This window comes from Juglans microcarpa x Juglans regia, chromosome 4S, assembly GCF_004785595.1.
Source record: "Juglans microcarpa x Juglans regia isolate MS1-56 chromosome 4S, Jm3101_v1.0, whole genome shotgun sequence".
Taxonomy (NCBI): Eukaryota; Viridiplantae; Streptophyta; class Magnoliopsida; order Fagales; family Juglandaceae; genus Juglans; species Juglans microcarpa x Juglans regia.
The window spans coordinates 12,477,721-12,495,258 of NC_054601.1; the positions used below are offsets into that span (position 1 = coordinate 12,477,721).

Below are 17,538 nucleotides of genomic sequence, written 5' to 3' on the forward strand. Positions count from 1 at the left end.
TTGTCCTCACATGTCTGGCCTTTTGCTGCTGCGATTTTGTCATTCCCGCGTGTTTAGTCCTCCATCTGACGTGCTTTCCCCTCTCAAGTTGGTTCAATGATTGTAACAACCTGATCTTATATTTTTAGGGATAAATTATGGATAATTTTATTAAGCTCAATAAATGAGTTAAAACCCATAAAAGAACTTATCAGATAAGTTATATTTATTTGAGCCTAGAGTTAAGGTTCCATTAGTATTTTTTTTTAAACTCCAAGCTCATGAGTGTTAGACTCCAAACACTATTACCATTGTGCTTTCCTTTTTATAATAAAACTCCTAGCTATCGAATTTCCTTCCACAAACTTCAACCATGCACGAAACTAGTTCCACGACCGATACCATGCACGTATGTCTCTCTTTCTTCGTTTTCCATTGGTCTATATAGAAAGCCCTCTTCACGTTCTGAAACCAATAGTATATATATACCTACTGATCCTTTGTGAGAATAATTCAAGCCACCAGCAACCAGCTCCTACACAGTCCACGTCCAAGTCACTCGTATCACACATCCAGGAAACGCAATGTACGTTGCCACCACCCACCGCCACGAGTGAGCCCTCCACTTAAAACTGACGCCACCACTTAGGCCACGCCAACATAACCACCTACATGACGAAAAACCCGTGTGATAGCATTGCCCAACCCCACTATGATGGCCCAAGTTTCATCTAGTCTTGGCCCTTAGAATTGTTCTGGGTTGCCATGGTATTTTAGGAACCTTAGTTACTTTGAAAGGCCTTAGAAGCCTTTGATGTAGTGATTTAAGCCCAAGAGAAGTGTGGCTCTAGTTACCTTAAGGATTTCGGCCTTACTTGGGAATTTAGGTCCAATGGTTTAGGCCTATGACCCAGTTCTAAATTTGCTAAGTGTTATGTGACCCAAGAATGTTTTGCTTTGAACCTAGTCTTGAAAGTGGGCTAAGGGAGAAAGAGAGAAGTGTAGTAAAAATCCAAGGGTTGGCTTACACGCCTATCTTGGAAAAGTTGCCACTTGTCATTGTGTAAGAAACTTTCTAGATTATTCAAGGGACAAAAGGAACCTTGAGAAGACCAAAGGATTTTCGGCTAGACCCAAATTCCTACATGTTTAGACCCTTTGTCTTGCCCAATTCGAGTCCCAAGGGAGTTATCTTGGAAAGAGAAGCTTAGGAAAGTGAAATGAGGCTTTTTCTATAAGTTTTGCATGAGAAATCGAATGGAGTCTTATGGGATTTCAAAATTTAGTCAGATAATGCCAAGTGTCAAGCATGCATGGAGTTTCTAGAAGGATATGTGAAGAGACATTTGGACTAAAGGACAAGAATACCTTTAGAAATTCGGCTAGCACACTCCCAAACACTATGTTCCTTTGCCACTTGTCACCTAGGCTAAATTGGACCAATAGAACATAAAAGGTCACCTAGAGAATGAGTATTGGAAGATGAAGTACATCTTGGAAAAGGAAGAAAGAGGTGGATAGCTAAGCCATGGCATATGTCTTTTGCCACTTGTCATCCATGCAAAAGATTACTTGCTTGGGAAAAGGAAGAGTCACATGGTGTTTTACCATGTTACCCTTAGAAGAAACACTTAATTATTTGAAGGAAAGGAAGGGCATAAAAGGGAATGTGATTTTCGGCCAAAGAGGGAAGTCCACACGCCACCTCCAAGATTTGCCCCTTCCCAATGCAATCTAGTGGGGAACTCCAAGAGGTTTTCAGTTTTTGAGAGAGGAAAAGGAAGGAACTTTGCCATTTGTCTCACATGCAAAGGTTTTGATTCAAACAAGGAGGGAAGTGGAGGGTCACCATATAAAGAGAAGGGTACACACCTAGGAGGCTTTTCCTTGCCATTTTTTCGGATTCTTGCATAAGTTTCCATTCTCTCCACTCAATTCTCTCAAGTTCCTTTTAAAGCTCTCTCTCCCATTTTCTTGTGTTTTCTCACCAACAAACAACAAGATCCTTGCAAGAGAAGGATTTCGGCACTACCCAAGGATTTGAAAGGTAAGATTCAGTTTTCCTAAGTCTTACACAAATCCTTTCTCAATCCAAAAATGAGATTCAAATCTCATTTGATTTTGAGAAATGATAGAACACACACTTTCTACCATTTTCTTGAAAAATAACCTAGGATTTCTAAAAGAAACCCTTGAGACCGATTAGTGAAGGGGGATTTATCCTTCATGTTTCGACCATCTCATGTATTTTTGGCTACCTTAGATTTTGTTTTACCTTATGTGTGAAATGAAAAGGGTTTTAACCTAATAACCCTAGAAGCCGAATAGTTTATGACCAAGTGATGCCCTAGAAACATACCTACGCACTCAAGAACATAAGTCAGAGTTTTAGATGCTTTTTCTAATATGATATGTTTGGATTTACAGCTTGCTAGTGTTTCTTTTACGAGGATTTTGTAAGTATACACTCAACCTACTCTTGGTTAAACTTGTATATGATTATGTAAATCTTTTCATTACCATGTTTGTTTTGGTTGCTATTTCTTGATTGTTTGTCGATTATGTTACTATGATCCAATCTATGGAAAGAATTATATGCTTTGAAATTGTGATGAATATGCCTTGAAATTCTTGTATATGTTTCGGTTTTCATATGTTTATGAATGATGAAATGTGTATCATGATATTTCGGCCATACCATGCCTTGAATGATTCGGATCTTGGTCAAATGTTATGATTTCATGCTTTGTTTTACTAAACTATGATTTCTATGTTAATTGTTTGAAGTTTGGAACATGTTTATGTGATGAATCTTTGTGTTTTTATGCCTATGAGTTTCAGCTTAAGCAAGATTTTATGGTTATATGCACATGTTTTTATATCTATCATGGTTTATGTGATTATGCTATGAAATGAATATGTTATGCTTGGTTGTTTCATGCACGGCATTTCATATATCATATGTCATGCATAAGTAAGTATGTTTAAGTCTCATATCACATGCATTTGGAAAAACAAGTGTTTTCATATGTTATGGTTATATGCACATGTTTTTATATCTATCATGGTTTATGTGATTATGCTATGAAATGAATATGTTATGCTTGGTTGTTTCATGCACGGCATTTCATATATCATATGTCATGCATAAGTAAGTATGTTTAAGTCTCATATCACATGCATTTGGAAAAACAAGTGTTTTCAAAGAAGTGTTTTCAAAGAAGTATTTTCAAAAAAAGTGTTTTTCAAATAAAAGAGTCTAAACGTTTTATCACGATCCCAAGTGTTAGGGCTGGGGAATGTCCTAGTGGAACTCCTTTGTCCACTTTGAAGTACTTAAGAATGGAGTGGTAACCCCTGGGTCGACAAAGAATTGTCGACGAGCCTCGAATGGATTCTTTTTAAAGAATGCTGGAGCGAGGACACACCTAATGCTAGTGGGTGAATAAGGCATGTAACCTGACGAAGTAAGGTCGAGTTATTATGATTCTCTGTTTATGACATATTCATCATGGTGTATGGACCGTTGATGGTGCGGTAACTAGCAAGAACACGCGGTGTAAGGAGGGGAGCCATGCTATATCTACCCTCTAAACAAGTATAAGAGCTCATATAATAAGGATCACTCGATGAAAATCTTGTGATATGTTCTAATAAGGCAAGTTCTGAATAAGATCACATGAATAAGAAAAAGTTAAAAAATTTTTATGAAAAGTTTAAGTCTCTGTTACAAGTCTTTTGCAAATGGTCAAGTGCATAAGTTAAGTTCTGGTTAAGGCATAAGTCAAGTACATGTCCATGCACGCATATCATGACATACTCTTTGTTTACTTGTATTAACTATGGTATGTTGTGTGATTACTTGTTGAGATTTCTCGAAATCTCATTGTGGTAGTTTCTACTACCATTCTCTCCCCCAACCGGAATGGTAGAAGTTGTAATAGGTTTGGTAAGAAGCCACGATGACCAAGAGGAAGAGAATGACACCTCCTCCTCCGGATAGGATTGTGCCTAAAAATGGCCATGAATCGGCCTGAGTCATCCATATGGGAGCGTCTAGAGGCCATCGATCGAGAGATCACGGGAATACTAGAATTTATCGTCGAGTTCAAGCGGCGTAACAATCGAGATAAGGATAAGGCTTCAGAGAAGCACGTGAAACCAAAGTCTTCTTGAAGGATATGAGAGTTTAAATATTTTGTGGACAAAAAAAAAAAAAAAAAAAAGACATCAATGTTTATGGACAACTTTTGTGGACTCATGTTTCTTTTGTGAGAATCCCGTGTTTTGGGAACTTTAAAATTATGCTTCATGCTTTTGGGATATATTGCCTTTAAGGCCATATGTTTATGTTTTGGGACAATGTTTTGGGTTATGATATTAGTTTATGGTGCCATGTGTTTTGCAATTGCTTATCGCATTGCCTAGTTATCCACTTTTATTATTATTTTTTCCATTGCATCGTTATTGCATATTGCTAGTGTACTTAGGTGCATAGCATATAATTTGTCATCTACAAGGGGTGTGTAGCCTTGTGTTACATGCCCCGACGTCTCAGTCACCGTTCAATCCCAAGTGGGGGCTGGGGGCGCCACACCCACGTAAAGCAGAAACCTTGGCTTTCTCCCATAAACCACTGCCACCCACAACCATGGCAAACATCACAACCACCTCGAACGGAGGCCACCTCAACGTGCACTCAAGCCTCTGCCCTAGCACCGCCCAACACCAACACTGCAAACCTCCTTGCACCACCACCAAAAGCCTCTGTTTTTCCTCACCAAAAACAAAATGTGCGATCTCTACCATGAGCTGCGCAAACCAGACACCCCACGACGTCAGCCTCCTCCACGTCATCGCCACCTACATAGAAAGCATCGCCGGACGCTACATGCCACTCCAAGTTCGGCATCCTCGCCTTGGTAAGCCATGCCGAACTCCCCCACTATTTCTTTCTGTCACCCTCCCTTATGCCGTGCTCATCTTCCGCCCCAAAATCTCTCTCTCTCTCATCATGTTGCCTTTCTCTCTCATCACTCTTAGTTGCATAGTGATCGCCCAACTCGTCGTGAAGCACCACCACACCCCTCCCACTTCCAGTAGCTACTCATCCCTACCAGTTGATCACGATAAGCCTCTACCCTTTGCCTCTCACGTAAACCATTCCCGAATGGATGAAACCAGTAGAATGGATTTTAAAATAGTTAGTTAAATTACAAAAATGCCCTTGCTTTTTTGGATTAACAGTTGAGAGTAATTTAGTGTTAGGAAGATTTAAGTTTAGGAAATATAGATTATTTTAGTAGTTTAGATTTTAAATAAAATCACATGTTTAACTAGAAATTTATGCAAATTGCATGCTTATTTTTATAGGCGACCGATTATGCGCCGAAAATAGTAGATAAACACTACAAGGTAAATAGCATGATGATACCCTTACACGTATGTACGGTGAACGGCATGTCCTTCATAAAAATATTATGCATGTATGCCCTCCATTGAAAGCCCCTTTTTACGTAACCAAGTCATGATAAAATTATGAAAATTTATGATTTTATGTGAAGGTTTATGCATTAAATTATTTATGAAAATTCATGATTTTATGAAATGAGTTATGCATCAAAGGATTTATGAAAAGACATGATTGTATGTGAGAGTTATGCATTAAAATATTTATGAAAAGCCATGCATGATTTTATGTGAAGATTTATGCATCAAAATATTTATGAAAAATCATGATTTTATGTGAGGAAACATGTATCATTACATTCATGAAAGAATGCGATATTTGAAATCTATGACAAGATATGACAAGTATGTATGCGATTTCTTTTGAAATCTATGATATGACAAGTATGCAAGTATAATTATGATGAAGTATGAATTATAAGATATGTAACGACCTATGTTACGATATGAAGACAGTACCTATGTTATGGGCATATTGCATTGCCAGGTCGTACATACTAGTAGCACCCAGTATGTCTTCCTTATGTATGAATTCCACAACTCGCGGCCACGATCGGAATCCAAATCTACTTAGAATCATTAACTCTAACTCACAGGGGTCAACAGTGGGTATCGGCCTATGACAAGTGAAAGATAAGTTCATGTTTATATTATTTACGTATGTATTTATAAGTATGCACATTTTTCAAGAAACTTTATGTTTATTATATTTACTGTATGATGTGTTGCTTATTGAGTATTCGACTTATTTTTTTGTATATTTTTATGTTTTAAACCACCCCAGGTGATGACATTTATGGGGATGAGACTGCAAGACATGACTTGACTTCAGGAGGTGAGGCAGAGGCCTAGACAAATTATGCTATGATTAGTTTTATGGTTTAAGGTTTAAATAAATTATTTTGATAAGCACATGAGACTTTCGTATTTTTTTTAAATAAATGCTTCTGTAGACTCTATTTGTATTTTAAGTATTTATTAAAGTTTGTTTTATTTATGGAATCTTTTGCATCTGGCGCATTGTTAAAAAAGAAAGTTTTTAAGTTCAAGTTTCGTAGCACATTGGCTCTCCGAAAATTCTAAAAATATTTTTATTGGGGAGCGGGGTGTTACAGTGATCCTCTGAGTTACCTGAAACGGGTTGCCTCAGATGTACGAAGAACACGCAAGATCTATTACGATCCCACAGGCGACGCCATTGTTGATGTCGTGTTTTGTACACCCACCCTTAGGCCAGGCTCCAACAACTTAAGTCTTCATGACGGGCCCTGCAAAGAGAAGGATGAATGTTGCTTGAGAGAGTGGCCTCAGGACCGGGGAGCCTCTGATGCCAAATTTATTAAATATTTTTGGAGTGTAGTAAACACGTAAGGAAACTTAAAAACCAGAGTCCTTTATCGTACCTGGGACTGACTAATTATACTAGAATTTTGGTGAGCAGATCAAGCCCATTGCTTTGAGACCTGGAGTCCTCGCATTGTTCTCCCTATCAGACTCTTTAAATGCGGCGGGAGTTCCCTGGTGGGCCAAGTGGGTCACCGAGATTTCCCCATACAGACAGATTGGGGAACAGTTCCGGAAGATAAGGTTTTGCATCCGATAGCCACTCCTTATGAAATAATGCGCCTCGTGATTTTGCAGGAGTGGGTGCAGAAATTCCCTGATTGCGTCCGCTCCGAGGTTCTCCTTTCCGAGGAAAGTCTGGAGAGTTCCTTGCCTCCCTTGGGGCACCTTTCTTCAAGTGATAGGTTGCTGATTGCATGGCCGCTGGTCGCCCTACTACGGAAGTGCTCCTTGGACCTTCCTATCTCAAATAAAAGGAAGAAATCTTGCAGGGAGGAGGTTCCTGCCAAGGGCAGACCTCTTCTCTTGGTTCAGGACACCTTGGAGAGGGAGGCGGCTTCTTTGGAGGCTAGTCATTTGATTACCAAGGTGGCCTCTGCGATGGTCGTAGAAGTCGGACAGGTGGTCAGTCCTCCCATGGTGCCCCCTCCCGCGATGATTGGTGAGGCGCCCGAGGTTGAGGTTGACATGGGCTATCTCCTCGAGAATATTTTTACATCTTTTCCTCCCCGAGAGGGGTGGCATTCTACTTCTTGGGTCTCTCCCCCTTCCTCATCTTGCTCGGCTGCTGAGGATCTCTCCTGTGAGCAAGTCAGCGAGGGAGGGAAGCTTCCTTCGGTCCCCATGCGGGTGCAGAAGGTTGTATAGGAGGTCAGTCCCCTCCCATTGTTGAGATCTTTGAGAGTCTGATGTGTTCCATTGCATATTCTTCAATCCTGGCTGACGTTGGTATGAGGGTTCCAATTGTTGACCCACCTGCTCATGCGGTGCTCCCCGCAGGTGGCAACTCACTTCTAGATGCTACAATCGGCCCCCCACCGGGGCGCTTAAGTGAGGACCCAGTCGCTCCCTCCGAGGTACCTAAAGAGTTTCCCAAATTTGCCAATCTTGAGGACACCCTCCCTTCCTTGTCTCAACTAGCCATGGAAGGGAGTCGAGATGATGCTGTGGAGCGGGTTGTCGAATGCCTATCGTCCTTTTTCTGTGAGGTTTGACTGATCCTTTCCTTCCCTTCTCTTGTCTTCTCCCTCCCTTCTTAATAGTGCCTTTCCGTCATTAGGGCACTTCTCAGCTTGCGAACTTTATTGTGAACGACTAGGAGGCGACTGCTCTAGAGAGTTTGGATCATTATCGGAACCACAGGGAAGAGAATGAGGCAGGACTTGTGATATGAGCGTAAGAGGTTGACAAGGTTGGAGAATCGTCTTCGAAAATACAAGCAAAAGTGGGAGGAGAAGAAAACCCAACTGGAACAGATCAATCATAGTCTCCAGGTTGACCTCTCCTGAGAACAAGAGAAGAAAGAGCAGTTGCAGGGAGAAGTAGACCGGTTAAAGCAGCTGTAAACGAGCCTCTAGGATGCCAACCTTTCCTTACACAAGCAACTAAGATGATTCCCGACTCTCTGTGATGAGACGTGGGGGCAAGGGATCAATGAGGGTCACAAGTCGATGCGGTCATTTCTTTTCCAAAGCCCGAAGCTGCGTTCAAGTTCTTTTGCCAAGTACCTTTAACGACTTGCGCCTAGCGACATCCCCACCAGTGAGGCATCCTTTGAATCCAACCACGATCTAGGGAAAAGTGAGATGCCGACCGCTTTCATTCCCTTGCGGACGTCGGAGGCTCCAGCCGACCCTGTCTCCGTGGCTATTGAGTTGGGCGATCTCACTTCTGCTACTGTTGGGGTTGTGACTCCCAGCACCGAAATATAGGACCCTTATGCAACTTGTTGTACCCTCCCCCTTTTCTTCTTATTTTTTGAACATGTGTCCGTATTTTATCGTTCGACGGCTTGTACACAATGACATACTAGTTAATACACATATTATGCTTATTATGCTTTTGCCTTCATTTCTTTTCCATTTCTTCCCTGTCCTTGGTGCTCTCACCTACCCTGCTAGCCATTCAAGCCGAACTTGTTTTTCCTCCATGGATAGTCACCCCTAGAACACTTGTTATTGCCGTGGTTTTCACTCTAGTGGAGTTGTCGGTCGTGCTTTCATTTCCTTCCCGACCTACCACGCTGGCGTCCTCCGCTTTGCTGTGGAAAACCCTACTGGTGGAGGTTTAGCTTTCCATGAGGCCAGGGGCCGACCTATATTCTTCCGCAAACGGGGCAAGGTCGGCCTTACCTTTTAGTCTTACCGGGTGGAAGTTGTTGCCGAGGTCCCTTCTTAGTGGAGCTAACTCTATCGACTGTGACCAACTAATTTTCATTCTACAAAAGGTAGTTGCGTTAGTGGAATAGAATTCAGACAAGTTTTAAGGGAGCAAACCGGAGTATTTAACTGTTGTGGCTGGCACAGGTTGTTAGGCCAACATTCGGATGGTCTGCCTTGTTGGTTATTCATTATTCCCCGGCCAGGCAGCACTTAGACAGGAGAATGTTCTTCATAGCATGGTCACCCCGCTAGCCCCCCTCCTTTTCCATTTTATTTTATTATTATTATTTTTCTTTTACGTACGTGGTGATATAACGCCAGTTGCGTTTCCTCATTAAATAGCATCCCTTCAGTTTCTAAGTTATGGCTCCATCCTTTATTGGCATTAACTTTGCTCATCGCATCAACAAATACGTGATGCGGCAGTTGCGATAATCGAGGGATTCTAGTCATCTGAAGTGAGGATACGTGGCAACTGGTAGTGATTGGAGGAGTTATGACGATTGAGCAGGTCAAATGCCTACCTCACATATATAAGGACCCCTTTCCCAGTTAGATTTTCCATCATAATCGCTCCTACCCTTCTCTTTTTTCGAAGTTCCATTATATCGTTTTTCCCCCTTGCCCTGATGTACTCTTCTCACCCTAGTTGATGACAAATCCTCTGGTGGCGGTTAGGCCTTTGCCAATGTTGGTGGTGTTTGTATCAGAAGGTGGAGCCACCCATTTTGCCGATGGAGCTTCAGACCCTTCGTTCTCATTCCCACCTTTTTTCTTATTGTGCCTCCTCTTTCTTGCCAATTTGCTTACAGGGCCCCACTTCAAAAGCTTCTCTGCAACTGAACTCCCTGCCTGGTTGTTCACAATGGAGAAGTGCTTTTGTTGTAGTGGTGAATGACCTAGTCACCGTGGTGGCCGCCTCCCTCTTCAATTTTGATTCTCCTGATACCAGAATATCTTTGATTCAGTCGAGATCTTTCATCGAGGTTGGCCCATGGGGCGCTCTGGTTCTTGGTACCATCTTTGCCGCGACTCTACCCACAGGCGACTACGACTTACTGTCTGATTTCCTAGCGCTTCAGAGTGCCTTTCCACTAGAACACTCCCCCTTCTCTGGTCCCATGCGACCATACAACGTGACGAATCTTTGGCAGTCTGTTGACTTTTTCTAGTGTTATCGAAACATTGTAATGGTGGAGATCTTCAATCTAGGTCACACCTGTAGGGTTGACACCACTAGCTCTGCGATTATGTGCTTGTCATTCATGGTCGTTGAGTTAGCCTCGGTGGGGTTTGCGGTCTCAGATCCTTCCATGGACTTTTCCCTCATACGTGTATGCATGGAGTAGATGGTACTGTAGGCGGTTCTTTGGATGTATGAGGTTCCCGGTGTGAATTATCTTTTGTAATTCAATGGTTTCAAGCAGCCTTGAGATATAACTTTTTCCTTATAATTTGACTTCATGATGTAACTTGTCTTTCGTATTGTAGTAAAGTTAATAAAATGATTTTGTGTACTTGACTATGTACTTCCCTCATATTATTTCCAGTTTCTCTTGCACTATCTTTTTCCACGCCTTGCTTACTGTACCACTTCCATATTTTATTTTTTGTGTTGTTTTCGTGCTTTCCTTACTGTATTTCTTCTCATACTCATGTTGCTTTACCCTTTTTTTTTTGTAACTCTGCATTGCGTAATAAAGTAAATATGTGTATCAGTTGTACTTTCTCTGTATGTTCTTTGTTTGCCGATGTTTTGTGCGGCTTCTTTTCTCGTCATTTTGCTTATTTTTCGTGGAGCTTCCTTTCTTCGGGTAGTTGTAAGGCTCAAAGCCGCACTCCATTGGGGAGGGGTCAGGTTAACTCAGGCTAGCCCGCCCCTTTTTCTTCCCCAATGAGGTAACTTCTTCGGGTTGCCAGTGGACCAGTCCGCTCCTTCACCGTGATAGGAGTCGGGGTAATTTTTTCAATCACCTTGTGGGCAGAGCCCGCTCTCCTCTGGGGGAGGGCTAAGGGCACCCTTGGGCCGACCTTCCCCTTTTTGGCCCCGCAAGGAGGTAGGCTATTCAGGAAATTTGTTACTAGACCCGCTCTCGCTCGTTAACATCACAGGGAAGGGTAATGTTTTGAGTCAGGCCAGCGTTAGATTCACTCTTCACTCATAGTAGAGGTCAGGGTAAGTATTCAAAAGGATCATATGCCGGTCCCGCTCTCCTCCACGGGAGGGATAAGGCCACCCTCGAGCCGACCTTTCCCTATAGTGTCCCAGGGGGAGGTAAGTTTTTGAGCAGTCTATTCATGTACCTGCTCCCACTTGTTGATACATACGAGGAAGGTAAAATTTTCTGACGTCAGGTAGCTGAGAACTACCCGCACTCGGTTACGGGAGGGATAAGGCAACCTTGAGGCCTACATTTCCCTATGGTACCCTGCGGGAGATAAGTTCGGGCAGCAGTAGGCTGGCCACTCTTCGTCGTGATAGGAGTCGGGATAATTTATTTAGGAGTGTTGTCTGCCAGTCTCGCTCTCCTCCGCGAGAGGGATAAGGCCACCCTTGGGCCGACCTTTTCCTATAGTGTCTCGTGGGGAGGTAAGTTGTACGGGCAGTTTGTTACTAGACTCGTTCTCGCTAGTTGATATGACAGGGAATGTGAGTGTTGGGTTAGGCCGATGCTGATCTCACACTCCTTTGCAATGGAGGTCGGGTTAGTGTATTCGGGAGGGTTGTATGCTAGTCTCGCTCTCTTCCACGGGAGGGATAAGGCCACCCTTGGGCTAACCTTTCCCTGTAGTGTCCCACGGGAGGTAAGTTTTCGGACACTTTGTTACTGAACCCGCTCCCACATGTTGATGTTTGCAAAAAAAGTATGTTTTTTTTTTTCTGGCCGCCATTGGCTAACCCACTCTCCCTCGCGGGAGGGACAAGACAACATTCAGGCCTACCTTTCCCTATGGTGACCCACGGGGAGATAAGTTGGTGATGACTTTGCCGCTAGGTGTCTTGTTAGCTGCATTTTGTTTCTATTAGTTGGTGTCATACTTGTAAGGCGAGATCATAGAGTCGATATTCTGGATTGCCCTGAAAAGTTGTATTATTAAGTGAAAAGAAATATACAAGTTCAGTGCAGCTTTATTACAAAATTTAAAGGGCCTAAGTTCTCACTCTGGGGAAGTCGTCATCTGCCCCTTTTCTCCACAACCTCACCCCATTCTTTCCCCTTAGAAACTAGGCAAGGCAGATCATGGGTAGGAGCCAGCGGTGTCTGACCTATTTCGTCCCCTTGCTGTGGTCCAGGGTGGGTTCTTCATCTTTGTGCTTCAACTCTTGTACGTAGCACTCTCTTGCTGACACTTGCTCCCCTCGAACCTCTCCCACCCCATGGGGAGTTAAGAATTTCATTTTGAGGTGGTAAGTTGACGTGACAGCCTTTAAGTAATTGAGGGTGGGTCTTCCTATGATGGCGTTATAGGCCGATGGAGATTTTACCACCAGGAAGTCAACCATGACGAGAGCCGTGCGTGGGGTACTTCCCACCAGGACGGACAAGGTGATGGTTCTCACTGGCCGAACAATGCCCCAGAGAAGCCTTTCAAGGGTATGGGGGCGGCCACTAGCCGGGAAATTTCGATTTCCATTTTGATGAAAGCTTCCCAGAATAGTATGTTCGTAGAGCTTCCATTGTCGATGAGGATTTTGTGGACGGTAAAGTTGGCGATAAGCATGGTGACCACCAGGGCATCGTCTTGCGGGTACAGCAGGACTCCTTCCTCATTAGCCTCCCTGAACGAGACCATAGGGGTGGGATTACCCCTTCGTTGCTTGGCGGGGTTATACTCTGCCAAGAACACCTCATGGTATCAGGCCCGCCTGACATGCGCCTTCCAACCCAATAAGCTGACACCCCCGCTCGCAAACCCTCTTGTTATGGTTCAAATTTACCCTAGAGAGGGCTGCTGTCTTCGTGGCGACTGGGGGGGTGGGGGGGGGGGGGATCTGGTTATGCTTCCCTTATCGCCAGCCTTCTAGAGTTGTTCTCTTGTCGGCGTCGGTCATCCCGATCCTGACTACTTTCTCTCGACCTTCTCCTCGGCTCTTGTTCTCGCCTCTTGACTGGGGAGTTGTGGCACCTTTGTTGCTCCAAATATTCCTTCCTTCCTCCTCGGGAGCGACAATCCTCTGTTGTGTGAGGTGGACCGATGGTATGTGCGTGGTCTGGGCTAGGGCTTTTCCTTCTCTTTCCACGAGCTCTATCTCCTTCCTTCGCAGCTCGGTCAACGCTCGGAGGGTGTCCTTCGCCTTAATGAGGCTATCAGCCTGATCCATGAATTCCCGTAGCGTCGCGGGGGTCCATCTAGCCAGTTCCGCCATAAACTGGGAACGTGACGAGATACCTCCTAGGAGTGCCGCTAGGGTGATCTTCTCGTCTTGGTCGTCGGCGGTCATCCGCTCCTTGTTGAATCTGGACAGGTAGGATTTCAGGCTCTCGTCCTCCGTCTGTTTGATAGTGAGGAGGTATACGGTTGGGCGCCTCCTCTTTCGACTAGACATGAATTGGGTTAAGAATAACCTGGCTAACTCGCCGAAGCTGTCCACCGACTTAGGTGCTAATGACCCGAACCATGCACGTGCGGGCCCCTTCAGGGTCAATTGGAATGCCCTGCAAGCGATTTCTCCTGAGAAACCATGCAGTATCATGTGAGCCTTGAAGGTTTCCAGGTGCTCGAGAGGGTCTTTATTACCCTCATACATCTCCATGACGGGGATTCTGAACTTCGGTGTAGGGTAGAATTGTGCTTGTAAGCAGCTGATCTACAGTTGACGATGTACCCACCTTACGCTCTATCTCCTCGTACTTCCCCTTGAGATTGCGGAGCTTGTCCTGCATGTGTTTTCACTCTTCTTTCTTCTTGGGCCCCGCTTGCGTATTTTGGGACCCCACTTGCTCAGTTTCACTATTCTCCCCGCCCTCTTGGTCATTTCGAGGATTCTAAGTTCCGCATTCTCCTTGCAGAGTGTTTCCACCTCGCCAGTCAGTTTTGTCACCCACTCTTCCATAGCTTTCAACCTTACTTCCATGGCATCCCTCACGTTTCTCGAGTTGTTCGGAACAGGTTTAGGTATTAGAAGGAACACGCAAGATCTATTACAATCCCACAGATAGCGCCACTGTTGATGTCGTGTTTCGCACACCCTTTGGCTAGGCTCCAACAACTCGGGTCTTCAAGACAGGCCCTGTAAAGGGAATGATGAATGTTGCTTGAGAGGGCGGCCTGGGGACCGAGGAGCCTCTGATGCTAAAGTTAGTAAATGTTTTTGGAGTGTAGTAAATAAGTAAGGAAACTTAAAAGCTAGAAAGGATCCTCATACATGGGATTAGCTATTTATAGTAGAAGTTCGGTGGGTAGGGTCTATTGCTATGGGATCTGGAGTCCTCATACTGTTCATTCTGTCAAATCTTTTAAATGTGGTGTGGTCCTGCGATGGTTCCAATAATGAGGTGTGCCGCATGGGCGGCAGGACCATTAAATGCGGCGTAGTTCTCTAACCTTCTTTCCCTAGTCTGCTCTTCCCCTGGTCCGTCCATACTTTCCATGTTAGCAGATCTACGATCTTCCGCACGTTGTGTTTGCTAAGTAGGTGGGCACTTGATGTGTAGACATTATGCGAGGGATCTTAGACTATCGAGTCCTGAGGAGTCTCATCTCCTGCTACACCGTCTCCCTCCTCAAGTCATGTACAGGGGTTCTCTTAGCAGGCTAGGTCTTTCCCCTTTCATCTTGGGTCAGGCTTGGCTGGCCCTCGGGTAGGAGAAAAATCTCCCATACAATATATATATATATATATATATATATATATATATATATTATATTTACGTATAATAGTATTTAATTAATTTAGTACTGCCTATCTCGACAGTACTTCTTGAGATCATTCTCTCATGCACGTACGTTACATGCAATATTACAATTAATCAACTCGATCTAAAAGTACTGGACGTATGGTTGCAGGAGCATCTCATTCAGCCAGTATATTATATGCAGGATGCACAAAACCTACTTTTTATACATACACATATCAAGCATGAAATTAATAGCACAACAAAACAGGGCATCATGACCTGACCAATTAATGCAACCAGAAAATCAATAACTCTCTTGAAAATTCCTACCTACTCTCCAATTCAGAACTTCATGTTACCCTAATTAGGTTCAGTCCATCCATCATTAATTATAGGGCAGTGCTAGTGTGACAGTTGGCCTAAATTTTATTTTCTTTATTTTTTATTTTTTTAATATATTTAAATATTTTTAAAAAATATAAAAATATTTCAACATATTTATAATCCCTCTTTTACTTAATAAATAAAAAATATTAAATATATTAAATATATAAACAGTCAAAATAAAAGATAAAACGAGCCGGCACATTATTCTTAATTATATATCCAGCCTGATCCACCAAGGAATTTATTCATCTCCATTTTTCACCCTGTTAACTCATTACTTGGTGATCTGTTACTGATGGACGTCCATCCCAGTCTGAGTATCGATATTCCCACCGTCACTATCATTGTCTTCATCGTCGCCGTTGGTTTCATCCTCGTCGGTCGATAACGGCACCAGCCAACATGTTCCATGCAAGTGCCCATTCACACACACGAAATACTCCAAGCCCCCATCGTGCGAGCCTAGCCGCCTTGCTGCGCTCTTGGGCACCAACCGAGCCGTCGTCATGCTCCACACGCGAGCCCTGCAATAAGGACACCTCACTCTGTCCTCCAGCGCCGCCTGCCTTCCGATCAAGCTCGCCCTCGTCGTCGACCTGGTGAATCCCTTGAATACGCCTCTGTAAATCCCCAGGTAATCATCTTCCTTGTCGCCCGTAGTGGGATGCTCGCACGGGTCACTCACGTACAACAAATCTCCCCGACACTTCTTGCTCAAGAAGCTCCGGCCCGAGGTTTTCGAAAACCGAGCGGCCTTCACGAAGTGACCCGGCAAGGGCTGATTCACCTTGAAATGCCGCGTTGACTCGCAACCACAGCAGAAGAACATTATCTTCGCGAGCGCGTGCCACCCGCCGCAGAACCGACCGTGGGCCGTACCGTTGGCCAATGAGGCCACCATGCGGGGCGCTCGGTACACGCAGAGCTCGCGCCAGAGCACACGCTCCGCTATGGCTCGGAGCTTCCGACTGACCAAAGAGGTCAGGCAGAGAGTTTGAACGTCCCATTCGATGGTCTTGAAGAGGAGGACGAGAATGCTATCATTGAGTATGCCGGACTCAGATGATTGGGACCCTTGACTCGGCGGGTAATTTGATTTAAGGCGCTGGTCCCGACTCATTGCGACGTCGCCGGAGTTTCAGGGCACCTCCGCACATGGATATAAACATATGTTCAAGTATGACGCGTGGCGTGCAGGGAAATGGCCGTGATAGAAAAGTGTAATAGATTCCGGTCTTTTTGAATAGGTAGCGTGTCGTGTTACTATTGGTGAGACGACGCGTGTGGTATTTATTGCTGAACTGCCGTGATAAGAAATTCGAAGAATAACATCACACGTGTCCCGTTGGGAAGGGCTAAGAATCGAAATATCTTTTTGGTCCTACGTGTCTGACTCGTTTTGTGCCTTTTGACACGAGTCCGACAGAAATATTCATATCTTTCCATCTCGGCTTATAATGGTTCCACACGTGGATAAGGCCAAGCCTAGACACGTGGTAAGGGTATGGGACCAAAAAAATAGCCAATTGGAAAAAGGAGTGCAAAATAAATAAACCCAATTTAAAATAACAAGAAGTCTATCAAAGTTGATAAAAACATGCCAAGGTTAATATATATATATATATATATATATATATATACACACACACACAATATTATATAAATTTGATTTTTTCAAATTTTTTTACAAAAATATTTATTTTTTCAAAATAATAGTTGGCATGATAAGTCGGTATATGTTATCATTTTATTTGTCAATAACTTAAAAAATATAAACATATAACTATTTTACAATCTATATAGAACTAAAACCGACTCCTATAAAAATACATGGGGGTAAAGGCCAAAGGGACCTATTTATAACGTGTTGACTATCTCATAAATATATATATATATATATTATATTTTTATTAATTTTCATAAATTTTACACCAGCATGTTCTTGTTGGTTAATAGAGTATGAGAAATGTTGGAAGAAAATCTTACACTCCACACTTTCGTTTAATTAATATATAATTTATTATTTTTATTTTTATAATTTAACATATAGATATTTAAACATTAAAATATAAGGATAAAAACAATATATTACATATTAATTAAATAGAAGTGTGTCATATAAGATTTTTTATCTCTCT

General features: G+C 43.2%; 1 protein-coding gene across 1 annotated transcript; it reads right to left on the reverse strand.

Annotated features, from left to right (window-relative positions):
- Nucleotides 1-15,577: 15,577 nt before the first annotated feature.
- On the reverse strand, nt 15,578-16,898 carry LOC121263653 (EID1-like F-box protein 3). The gene has a single exon (XM_041166679.1). The coding sequence runs from the start codon at nt 16,518-16,520 to the stop codon at nt 15,690-15,692; it is 831 nt and encodes a 276-aa protein (XP_041022613.1). The 5' UTR covers nt 16,521-16,898; the 3' UTR covers nt 15,578-15,689.
- Nucleotides 16,899-17,538: the final 640 nt, after the last annotated feature.

Bases quoted from the DNA above. Each gene is read 5' to 3' on its own strand.
- LOC121263653 (XM_041166679.1), bottom strand. From the start codon at position 16,520: ATGAGTCGGGACCAGCGCCTTAAATCAAATTACCCGCCGAGTCAAGGG.